General features: G+C 27.8%; 2 protein-coding genes across 3 annotated transcripts; both read left to right on the top strand.

Moving 5' to 3' along the window:
• Positions 1-293: 293 nt before the first annotated feature.
• LOC126855479 (uncharacterized aarF domain-containing protein kinase 5) lies at positions 294-4,413 on the top strand. Its single transcript, XM_050603167.1, has 10 exons — positions 294-636; positions 1,065-1,369; positions 1,573-1,698; positions 1,830-1,988; positions 2,102-2,233; positions 2,514-2,679; positions 2,878-3,048; positions 3,350-3,521; positions 3,620-3,787; positions 4,158-4,413. Exons 1-10 carry the CDS (start codon positions 537-539, stop codon positions 4,255-4,257), a joined length of 1,599 nt encoding a protein of 532 aa, XP_050459124.1. The 5' UTR covers positions 294-536; the 3' UTR covers positions 4,258-4,413.
• Positions 4,414-5,221: 808 nt separating this feature from the next.
• On the top strand, positions 5,222-12,907 carry LOC126855444 (hyccin). 2 transcript variants are annotated; one of them, XM_050603093.1, is made up of 8 exons: positions 5,222-5,729; positions 6,124-6,258; positions 6,919-7,044; positions 7,467-7,684; positions 7,770-7,916; positions 8,089-8,219; positions 8,325-8,441; positions 10,791-12,907. In XM_050603093.1, the coding sequence occupies exons 1-8, from the start codon at positions 5,580-5,582 to the stop codon at positions 11,330-11,332; spliced, it is 1,566 nt and encodes a 521-aa protein (XP_050459050.1). In that variant the 5' UTR covers positions 5,222-5,579; the 3' UTR covers positions 11,333-12,907. The 2 variants fall into 2 exon arrangements, with proteins under 2 accessions (XP_050459050.1, XP_050459049.1); XM_050603092.1 differs by lacking the exon at positions 10,791-12,907 and adding an exon at positions 9,375-10,241.
• Positions 12,908-13,436: the final 529 nt, after the last annotated feature.

The following is a 13,436-nucleotide window of genomic DNA, read 5'->3' as shown; positions in this document are numbered from 1 at the left end:
TGTCTCAATTTGAAATGTATTAAAAAAAAATTTAATTAAAAAATATACTTGGTTTAAAACTTTATTTGTATTATTATTTTATTATATAACAGATGATTATAAATATAATTTATATATAATTAATAATTATGCTGCTTTGATGGGACAAAAATCAAGTAGAAAAGGAGAAAAAATATTTATGTTCCTTCTGTCACTCTTTTTGGCGACTGCGCATCAATGATCAGCTGATTAGCGAAACAATCAGCTGATTGCACTTTCAGCGGTTCTAGCTTTTCTTATGATTACAAATACCAACTATTTTACGCACGTACATATATAACATGCACACATACATATAATTAATTTTATATATAGATAATTATATAGAGACAGTATACATATATAATGTTTATTATATTTTATTAAATATATTTATATAGAATTTTCAAGAGCATAGAAGATACAAATAGAAATAATAAATTTGTAATATTCAAATAACTGCTCATATTTGTAAGCTTGCAAAAAAGAAAAACAACACATTTGATCAATTGCTAACAATGTTGCAAACGGGAGTGTTGCGCCATGTAAATGTAATTGTAAATAATTATTTTGCAACTCATAAATTATTTTCCAAAAGCTTCAAATATGTTGGTACAGGTAAGTCTCATGATTTTATTAAAAACATTAATATATATATTTTATTAAAGCAGTAATATATATATAAATTTACTTTTATAACATAATTTTTATTATTGTGATATGTTATATCCTTAATGAAAATTCAATTACTGATGATTTTTAACATACTTGTGTAAATGTCACATTTTCTAATAATTAAAATAAAAAATTAAATTTATATGTTCATGTAATTTTTACTTGAAATTGATAAAAAAATAAAAATTTATCACTATTTAGTATTTTTAAATTTAATATTCATGAAAATAAATTTTTTTTTTCTCTATTTGTATGCTTCATATAATATAAAATAATTTTTATATTTTCTTAAAAATATTTTCTTAATCAATTGTGATCACCACAAAGTGGATAAATGATTATTTATCAATGACTATTATTAATTGTTGCAGGAGTGGCATTGTTGAGCATTAGTTATACCTTTCTACCTCAACAGAAAAAAAAAGTTGTAAAGAGCGTTGCAGGAAGTTATATCAGATTTACAAGATCACTAAAAATTGGTGTGACAATATCTATGGACTACTTGATTGCTCCCTTAATGGGCTATACAGAAACGGAAATTCATCGAAGGGCCGCCAATCGGATCGTTCAGGGATGCTTGCAAAACGGTGGAATTTATGTAAAACTTGGACAAGGCTTAGCGGCAATCAATCATATTTTACCAAAAGAATATATCGAAAGTTTGTCAATATTACAGGTACATCTTCAGAGAGAATATATTTTTTAATGAAACATTTTTATGAAACTTTTGAAAAGGAAATTTTTTAACATAATTTCTACAATTTCAATTTTTTAATTTTCTTGTATAAAATAGCATATTTCGTTATTAATATTGTACTATTGTAATATTCTATTATAATTAAGTAATGAAAATTTTTGTTTCTTGATATGTTTATTAAGGACAAATGTTTAACCCGAGAAAAGAATGAAATGGAAGAAATATTTTTACAAGATTTTGGCAAAAAACCTGAGGAAATGTTATGCGAAATTAAACCCGAACCAGTTGCAGCTGCAAGTTTAGCTCAGGTATTAAAAATACAATATACAGAATTTTCTTTTTTCAAAATTATATTTTATTTATTTTATTAAAAAATAACTTTTATGAAAATATTTTTTTCACTATTAATCTAATTTTTAATAATTTTTCTTTTAAATAGGTATACAAAGGTGTAACTTTAAATGGGGATAAAGTGGCTATCAAAGTACAATACATCGATCTTCAGGATCGATTCACATCTGACTTGAAGGCAATGGTTTATTTATTAAAAGTTATTACTGTTATACATCCCAAATTTGATTTGCATTGGGTGCTTGATGTAAGTATATATTTATTATTTGCAAACATTATATTTTTATCATAACTGTCTTTGCTTTCTATCAAATTTTGTGGAATCTTTCTTTTATTATAAACAATTGTCTATCTTTATAGGAAGTCATTGAGACATTGCATATGGAGTTGGATTTTGAAAATGAAGGGAGAAATGCAGAGCAATGTGCTAAAGATTTAAAGAAATTTGAATATGCATATGTACCAAAAGTTTATTGGAATCTTAGTAGTAAGGTATGTCACTTTTATTTATTTCTATATATAAATTATATTTTCTTTAATCGATACTTAACTCTTTATTATATTTAATGTATCTTTCAAATCACATGCTAATGTATTATTTAATTATCTTTTTAATTTTTTTTTAATTTATCATAATTTTATAGTTGCAAAGTGGAAGCTCATTTTATTCTACTCATTTCTATGATTCTTAGATTTTCAGAAGTACAAATTTATTATTTATCTTATTTAATTCCTAAGTTGCTTTTTTTCTAATTGTACTTTATATTCTTAGAGGATTCTTACAACTGAATGGATTGATGGTATTAAAATCACTGATGTGGAAGGAATTAAAGCTCAAGGATTAAATATTTCGGATATCGATAAAAAATTAGTCACTTTAATGGCAGAACAAATATTCCACACAGGATTTGTACATGCTGATCCACATCCAGGAAATGGTATTATTTTTTTATTAAATAATATATTTGAAAAAAACAATATTTTCGCATAAAAAGAAAGATGGTTTACAATATTATAAGGCGTAAGATTCCTTATTTATTGTCACTGTAGACTTTATAACCCAATATAGCTGCAGTGAGGTGCTAGAAGGCTTAATAATAAAAAATGATATATACCAACAATCTTGATTCGCATAGTTCTGGTAAGGAAGGGGAAGGATGGAAAAGCGCAAATAGTGCTACTAGACCATGGCTTGTATGAACGGATGTCAGAGAAGACGAGACATACTTTGTGCAACTTATGGGAATCGTTGGTTTTGAGAAATGAATGTTCCTTGAAAACTCTTGCCAATGATTTGAATGTGAAAGGTATGTAACAATTCTCTGTAGTACATCTGTTTGTATTATATGCTAAAGTTTAACTCTTTTAATTCATAATATCTACAAAATATTATTTTATGTTTATTGTATACCTGCTGAACTTTTGCAATTATTTATTGTTTTACCTTTAAATACTATATCCACAATCATTATTAAAATTTTATACAATTCATAATTCCATATGTTTTTAACATTAAATATACTAAATTGTTCAAAACATGTGCATGTTTGGTTTTTCAAATTTTTGAAATTACATTCTTTAATGTATTCTCGGTATATATTATTTCAGACTATATATTGTTAGTGGAAATGTTAACTCAAGCACCATACAAAATTTCTTTTGCATCATTACCAGACAACATGACACTGGACGAGTATATGAAAAAACGAGTACAAGAACGATTCGATAAAGTAACAGCTACATTGCAAGCGATGCCTAAGAGTATGATGTTGGTAATCAGGTAAAGTAACATATATAACGATTTTTTCGTTTGTTTCGCTTTATTTCATATATGATTTCAAACTTGTTAAAAGTTTCTTTAATATCCTATCATTTTAGAAACTTGAACACAATACGTGCTATTGTCAGGGATCACGGGGACGTTGTCAATCGGTATAGGATAATGGCAAGAATTGCGGCACGTGGGAAATATCAAACTGCACAACAGTCCTTTCATAAAAATATTGCAGGCATCTGCAGTGTCATAAAATTCGAAACTTATATTTTGTAAGTTAATTAATGATTATCTTTTTTTATGGAAAAAATAATACAATCGAATTTTTTTTCCTATTCTAATATTGTTGAGAGTAATATTTCTCTTCTATTCTATAATTTTTCTTTATAATGGAAAAGCAAATAAGAGAAAAATCTTAGTTTAGAACAAACAATTTATTTTGAATAAAGGAAATCTACAGAGTAGAAAATATTAGAATAGAGGAAATTGATTATATAGTAAACAAGTAAATTATTAAAGATACATAATTATTTATGTATCTTTAATATTAAGACTTCTGATTCCTGCAATATCAAATAGAAAATATTTTGTTTAATTTTGCTGTATGATATAACAACATTTTACACTTCTTATCTTTTTCAGCTGCAACAATCTTCTACAATGGATAACTAAGCTTTATCTAACTATTTTGAAATTACTTGGTTACGATGTTACACCAATTTTGCAAACACTAGCAATTTAATTAGAACATTTATATGTTGTAATATACTGTTCAGTGCATTGATTATGCTAGTGCAGATTATAAAATATATACTATAATAATATTGTTAAGATTAAGACTGTTTCTTATTGAATTTTAAGAAGAGAAAGTCATGTTTTTTTTTTTATATATCAATATAAATTAATTGATGTTATTATTATTTATATATCTATAAGGTGTCTATAAGAATTCCCTTTTTTATTATCTTGCATCAACAAATATAAAAGATACATAATAGATTGAGATAATAAAAAATTTTAATCATTAAAAAAATATCTACTGTTGAAGAAGTTGCTTTTTGACAAAAAAGCTTCGTATTCTAAAAAAAAGAAAATAGATAAAGAGAATAGAAGATAGGCTACATAATAATTTTGACATATAGAATAATCATGCAATCATTATAATTTCGAGATTTCTTTTCTATGTATCTGGAATCCCTTATTTATTTATAGTTGATATTAATGCAAGAAAATTTATTGAAGGATGTCTATCAAACTAATAGTATCTCGGGTACCTCGGATTTTTTAATCCCGTATTCTCGATGTGAGTCTCGGTGTGAGTCTCTGATTGTGAGGAGAACTTTCAGATTTCAATTTCAGAAATGTCAAAGTCGATCACGCATTTTTTATGAATTTAAATGGCCCTCGCTGACACTCGATAAAAATTTCCCCTACAGCAGATAAGTTGCATTCTCTTGTCGGAGCAGAATAGCTTTGATTGGTCAATCAACAGAAAATCTTTGCTTTTTTCATCTTGATTGGTCAATCAAAAACTATCTTATCCACAGGTGGATTTTCGAACACATTTTTTCCATACTAGTATGTATGACATATGTATGTACCACATCATGCAGGTGTGTGTATATATATATATATATATATATATATATATATATATATATATATATATATATATATATATATCGGAGCTTGCGCGAGACGATGACTGACACATAACGTCATTGGTCGATGTTGCGATCAGTGACAATAACTGACGATAACCTGTTTCTCGTTTCTCGTGGTCGTGTCAGACAGAAGGAGAGGCGAATGAACGTGCAGTTCGCGGTACAAGAACGTAACGTGACATGTAATCGGATTTCGGAGCCGCTCGTTCGCCCGATATATCATCCGATATATCTCATTCTTGATGTATTCGTGCGCGTGGCGACGCGACCTCGCGATAAATCTGTGTGATGATCTCGGTCACGGTGACGGCGAGCGAATCGGAGAAATCGAAGCCGCGCTTCCGGGACGTCAATAAGATCCTGATTTATTGACGAAGGCGTAAAGCGTGCGAAAAAGAAAATGACGGAGAGTTTGATAAACGAATGGCTGGCGGATTGCAAGGACGTCTCGCCGTCCGAGCTCCACACGTTTGCCAGCACGCTTTCGCAGGATAACGAGATCGTACGAGCGCTCTATGTATTTTTGGAAGAGCGCACTAAATACAACGAGGTACATAAATTAATGTCTTTGTTTAATCGAATTGTCTGTTGTTTATGGCTAATTATGACGAATTTATATATGTAGCTAATATTCTCTACAAATGTAATTATATTTGATATCAAATGCAATTTCTTGTCATCAATAGAAATATTAATTGTATGTGTATTATATTTATATACAGAAACTGTCATAGTTGTTAAGAGGGAACATATACATAAATATATTCATATTCATAAAGTAATTTATAATTAATTATTAATCTCAAATAATAAAGGTTGTAAAATATATTAGCAATTTTACAAGTGCTTGATAAAAGGATACATATTATTATTATTATTATTATAAAAGATTTATTTTTAAAATTGATTAGTTATATTTCTCTAATTTTGAATTATTCTTACAGTTGATGGACACAGTATGTAATCAGTTATATAATTTTTATCGATCTCGAGAAATAGAATTACAAAGGTTCACTCTACAATTTCTGCCAACGCTGATATATATTTATTTAAATTCCGCTGCACATGGTGATATTAAGGTAAAATTGTACTACATATTATTAATATTAGAAGTATATGTATCACATACTATATATAACAATAATATCCTATCAATTTTTTACTTCTATATATATCATAGACTGTTAACAGCGATGTGACAAGTAAAGTCAGAATAGTCATTTACAATTGGACAGAATATGCATATAGATTGAGAAGGCTGAGTTAATATACACTATCATACTTCAATTTGCTGACTTAAATATACATAATGTTTTATACATATATAAAAATGTTATTTAATATAGCCATGTTAGCAGTCTAGTATATATATATATATATATATATATATATATATATATATATATGTATAGAAGTTTGTGTAATTTGCTTATCAACTGTGTCATTTGTCTATTGCATTTTATCATCATCGCATATAATTGATATTTAAGTAGAGTTATATAATACAAGATATTTATAATTTACATGACAAATAAATCTGCTGTGTTGTATTATATTTAACTATCTCATATACTAGCATGATAAAATTGCAAAGTCATTTGTATAGTTATAAAATAGATTGATTTTAACTCTATTATAATTCTTGCAAAAAAAAAGTACTTTCTTGATAGTATTTTCTAAATTTTCTAAATTTTGATATTAAACACATAATATAATTGTTAATAACATCTGATTTCCAGAGTTGTCGCTCCCTTGAGACTCTATTAATTGGATTATATAATTTAGAAGTGGTCGATAAATCAGGACAACAAAAAGCAATTTCATTTAGATTACCATCGCTTGCTATGTTATCCATATATCATGAGGTATGTTGGCACATATTTATAATGGATGTATAAAAGAAATGATCAAGAAATTAATAACAGAAATATATATTTATAAATCACAGATATAAATAATTTTTTTTCTTAACATGGATTAGAATTCAGGTCAATTATAGAATATTTTAATTTGGTAAATCATGCATTTTCTTCTTCTCATAAATTAAGTTTAAAAAATGCAAATCAGTATCAGAAATATAATTTCCGATTTGAAAATTAAACTATTTAATAATAAAAATTTAAAATATTTAAAATATTTAATCATAAAAAATATTTAATATATGTAGAATAATCTTATTAAAGAAATCTTTGTACTAAGAGAAACTTAATTTCTAATTTAAGACATTCTACTGCAAATTACTAGATTCTCTTAGATAATTATTTATAGTATATGTTCTTTGAAACAGCCTGCAAGTTTAGCACCAGCTTCACTAACAGAAAGTGCAGTGCGTCGTTTCGAAGAGTGTAATTCAAAATTAGTGAGCTGGGGCCCATTGCAACAAGTAGAAACATTGAATGCACAAAACAGATTAAAAGTCATGACAGCTCTGCTTTTTATCTACAATCAACAACTTGGTTATATCAATAAGTTTGCTTTAGAACAATTGTGCAAAGTTGCAACAAAGTAAGTTTAATTTTTCATAAACATTAAACTTGTTATATATTTTCATCTTTTTAATAACATTTTTTTTATTTTATCTCTGGTGCAGACTTGTCACTCAAGGCTTCATGAAACCAGGACATCATCAACGCTCTTCTTATGGCAGTGAGTCTAGCTTTGTTCCAAGGCTTTTACCACGTATACCAGTATCCAGCCAATTTCTCTTGGAATTCTTGCATGCTGTGTATTTTGCCATGTATGTAATGCGTTTTGCATTATTGCGAATTCAAAAGAATTTTCGACATACTTTTCTTATTATATATCTTATTACATATTAACAAATATAAATTTAGCATTTGAACTAATTTATGCTAACGCTGTATCTTTATCATATAAAATTACATTTTAGTAAATATCTCGGTTTGCAGGTACAATGAATGCTGGTATATAGGAAATCAAGCTGTAGAAGATATTCATAATAGAGCGTGTTATGAAGCATATCCAAATGTAATGTTGGTTACTAATGCTGTACGAAATTCTGCCAGTTCTGGAGCACCAGGTAATTATTTTTATATGATTAAGCTTAAATTTGGTATTAATTTAAATATAAGATTCATATTTTAAAGATAAATATTTTATAATCTTTTTTGTATCTTATTGTTAGGTCAACCAAGTGATGGACCAATTGGAATTAGTGTTGCATTATCTCCGGCAACTACCACACCAACTGTTTCAAAGTCTATGATCACAAATGCTTCCTTTCGTACTAAGAAATTACCAGGTATAACTATATTCTTATATAGTGTCTTTATCTACTATAAAATATTAATCTTTTTACGACGACATGTGATAAAAAGTAAATTTCGCAAGAGTAGAAATAATGAAGAATAAAAAAAATGTAATATTTCTTTGAAAAATACATAATTAATATTATATATATATATATATATATATATATATATATATATATAAGTGAATTCTATATATCTAAATTTTTATTATACAAGATAATGTAATTATGCTCATTTTCATGTTGATTTTTTCGCTTGGTGCTCTTGAGAAAGTCTTTCGTATTGAAAAAAATTCATTCCCTTATAATTTCTTTGAAATCATACACCTTCATAGCAGAATGTAATTATTATATTTTACGCGAGTTTATACATAGGCGAATATGTTTAGTGAATTAAGATGCTAAATACTAACACAGCATTAGCATTAGAGCTATGTTTTCCATTAAAATAGTTAACTCGCATAGATAAAATTTTAATTTTGTGCCCGAATATTAATTACTTTATACAACAGACATAACTAATACACAGAAACAGATATGCATGGACATGAATGTATCGAGTATTCTTAGGTCCAAGTTTGCATGTGACATCCCTCTCTAAGTTTTATAAAATTATTATTGAATTAAAATTTTTTTATCCGAAGAATGAATTAGTTGCCCAAACAAGTAGATATTGATATGATAACTATATACACACATTTTTGGATAAACCACAATGTACAATGTATTATTTATATATTCTCTTCCCCGCTCACTCTTATCTGTATTTCGTAATTTTCTCGTGATAACTTGCAAAATCATGAAATACAAATAATAAAATAAAAATTGACTAAGCACGAAATTGCATGACAAAGTTTTAAAATATATACAATAAGTTAAAAAGAGAGAATCCAAAAAATGTGGATTGCGCGTCTATGTCATTAGACGATCTGGATGAGAAGTTATTTGCGGTCGAATTGAGCAATTGTCAAGTCGAGAAGCAACAACAACCGGCAGTATCTGGCAACAACAAACGTCGTCCATGGCATTGGAAGCACACACTTCCAAGTTTGGTTGATAAGAAGGATACGGGCACGGGAAAGGCGCAATCTTCCTCCTCGGAGGGTTCTAGACGTGGAAGTGTATGCAGCAGCAATCAAAGTTCGCCGATAAAATCCTCTCCTAAAAAGAGCAAAGATCAACAATTAAAGAAAATGACTCTTGACGATGCCAGTCAGAAAAATAGAAAAGATAGTAACGTAAAATCCGATACTACTTTTTCCGACGATAGATTGGCAGCTCCTAATGCGCATTTGTATAGCGTATTAGAGGAGCAGGCTCTGGGCGAAATTATTCGTGAATCGATGGAAAATGTATATACAGAAGGCAACAACAGTAGATCGATCAAATTTTGTGGCACTGCCGCACTATCATCAAATATATGGTATTATCACTTCAGTTACAACACTGTAGGATGGCGTAAATCTCATCACGCTATGATTCCTCGTCAGATTTATGGTTCATTATGTTTTCATTCAGTATACACTAGCAGCACACGCAAAACAAATCGTTGAGTTGTAATAATCCATGTGAACGTGGATGTATTCCTTTCAGAAGTATCACTCCCAGCTATAATGAGACATACGCATAAAACAAAATCTAAACAGAAACCAGCGCATGACTGGAAATATGCATGTCGTCACGGCACATTTATCTTCCCGCACCGAGAAATTCAAGTATATTGCTTAACTAAAAAATGTACTTGATGTATTTTTTTCCTCTTCTAATTGCATTCTCACACTTATTTTAGTTTTAATATTACTTGCGCAATTTAGTTTTCTTTTTTGTTTTTTGAATTGTATATTTTACTCTCTATATAAATGTAAATTTTATAATTTTAATATTTTCTATTTCCTGTAAATGTTCTTTTCCATTCGAGTTTATGATATATATATGTATTATAAACATATACTTAGAAAAAAGAAAAGAGATATTGGTTAATACATACATATTATATTTTCATTGAGAATAAATAATGTTCTTTTGTTGCGTAATATAATTTATATGCTATTTAAACATACAATTTTTTTAATAAAATAAATCATATATAATTTATGTCACACATAAGATATTTATATGCAATTTATGAATCATATAGAATGTATATATATATATATATATATATATATATATATATATATATATATATGTATGTTTTGTTGCTTCTATCTAAGAGATGCTTGTTAATTTTCAATATTGCTTTTATTATTGTCAACTCCAATTTGACGGTGAAACTTTGTTTATTTGTAGATACAGAGAGAGATAAACCAAAATTGTATAAAAATTTTCTTTTGTCCTCAGATGACATACCAATACAAATTGTGAAAGATGAAACTATTGGAGAGGGTAAAAGTAACCTGGTATCAATATCAGAGGAACAAGAATCAACAACAGAACCGAGCCGTATTGGTTCCATGAGACAATCAAAGGATCAAAAGACTGCTTCAAAGATTACAAATTTCCCTGTACTCGGCAAGAAACCTAAAGAGAAGGAGGGGAAGGTGACGAAAAACACTCACGTTGTTTTGTCGGACAAGGAGAAGAAGCTCGGTTCGCAAACGACATCGAAGGAGAACATTAAAGGAAGTTTATCAATGTTGACTAGTGAGCAACAAGCGGAAGTCGATGGAAATATTAACGGATGTGCGATACGAAAGAAAAATAACAGTGTAGAAAACAATACAATCATAATAGATTCAAATGTTGCGTTGATTGAAAATGAGAGATTGGCATCACACTTAACTAGTGATGTTACCGATGGTAGTATGGAAAATTCTATCAATTTAAGATCACATAACGAAACAGAGTCTATAGCTTCTTCTATCCAAGTTAGCTCTGTTTAATGATTGTAAAAGAAAAGGGATATAAAGTGTTATATATATATATAGTAATGGGCTGAAAAAACACATAAAGCAAATAAGTCGTCCTCTTCCAACTAGAAAATCTGATAAAATCCATGTATAATGTGTACATGTTGCCTTTTCCTAGAATTATTTAAGATCACACACTATTTTCTCAATAATAATAAGTGTACATTACCATGCATTGCAATATTTCGAATAGGAATCATATATTTTTCTTGACACGTAGCAATCTCTTAGTCTCAGTCCATTACTCTATTGATCTCCATGATAAATCTAAAAAAAATGGGAGAGGGAACAATATGAATTAAAGGTGTATATGATTATTTAGTGTTTTGTGCATATTAGTATATATTGACTAATTTTTGTAATTAAAAATTTCTATAATTTATTCGATATATTTTATAAATATACATCAGAATATGTGGTATTGTAATCTCCTTATCCTGATATGGTTATCGAGTTTCACTTCGAGATATTTGTAGATTATTATTATAAACCAGAGAACACAAGTATTATCACAATGCAATGTTATATCAGTATATATTTATGTTTAACCCAGATGTGCCTTGATGCACCTGTGATGAAACTTTCTTTATCGTCCCAGATATGTAGATAATAAATTTATGAAGGGAAGAGAGAAAGGATGTCTAAATAAAATTGCAATGTTGCTTAATTAGTAAGCACGATGAATATGTATCTGTACAAATATAAAGTATCAAGCATATCTGGGTTGAATAATGTAAATCTGCTATTACTTTTGTCATAATTGTTTCAAAATGATATTAAGAATTCATGACGTATTATTTGTTTTTGCAAACAGTTGTAAACATTTATATATACAGATGTATACATGAACATATATATATATATATATATATATATATATATATATATATATATATATATATATATATATACAAGATGCTCCAAAACTCTATGCGAAATTAACTAAAGAAATGTAGTTTTATTAATTTTTTATTAATTTTTTAACTCTACAAAATTTAGTTTGCAAGTCCTTTTTTTTCAATTATTTAACTCGGAAATCATAGATACCTCGATATTTTGGCCACATCTACTATTCAAAGGTTCATTTGGTTTTGAAACATCTTATATATATATATATATTATATATATATAATTGTTGGAAATAATTATGCGAAACTTGAATATAAGAGAGACTTTATTCTCACGTGAAACTTGATTCACGTTGAAAATGATCAACTAGTCGAGAAAATATGCCATTTGTGTATAAAAAATTGGGAATAGAATAGCAAGAGGTGTCCTTCAACGAATTTAGAATTCGATTTTATGTCATTTTATGTGTTTTATTATATGTGTCTCACGATTTATATTTAAATTCCAAGAAACGCTCGATCACGTTGCAATCAGATTGATATAATCAACTTTCTAAACTTTTCAGCTTAATACATTCAGCGACGTAGAAATTATGAAAAAGAGTAAAGAGTCGTGGTCTTCAAAGAAATGCAAAATGTATAAAATTTCCGTTTTGCATGTGTATCACCTTGCAATATACAGATGTACAGATATATATATATATATATATATATATATATATATATATATATATATATATATATTTTTATATATCACGTTGATGAACAGTAAAAAAACATGTCATATATCATGTGCTCAATAATTAATTTTTTTCTTATAATTTTAGAAAAGTCGATTTCATGTTTGTCAAATAATACAATATTCAATTCCCAATTCTTCATATTCATTCTGAGTGCACACAAAGTTGTATTAATCTACATTAATGTGTAAATATATATAATTAAAAAAAAAATATGTTAACTGTATAGAGAAAAGAGAGAGAAGAAAAAGTTTAATTCAAATATAAAGAACCGTATGTCGTGAACTGCATTTGTTAAAATAAGTCGGTTAACTGTTCCAAACTGTGAAATAATATATATCATGAGAATAGGGCACATTGGAATCGATGCGACGTTTAACTCACTGATTAATTTAATTTCCTTATGGCCTATATTGTATTAATTAAAGTGTAACATAGGTTATAAAAATACATTGAAGTTATCCGAAAAAGGGTTGATAATAGCAAAGA

Source organism: Cataglyphis hispanica, chromosome 16, assembly GCF_021464435.1.
Source record: "Cataglyphis hispanica isolate Lineage 1 chromosome 16, ULB_Chis1_1.0, whole genome shotgun sequence".
Lineage (NCBI taxonomy): Eukaryota > Metazoa > Arthropoda > Insecta > Hymenoptera > Formicidae > Cataglyphis > Cataglyphis hispanica.
Note: the sequence above shows the minus strand (reverse complement) of the source record. Positions and strands in the feature narration are given on the sequence as shown.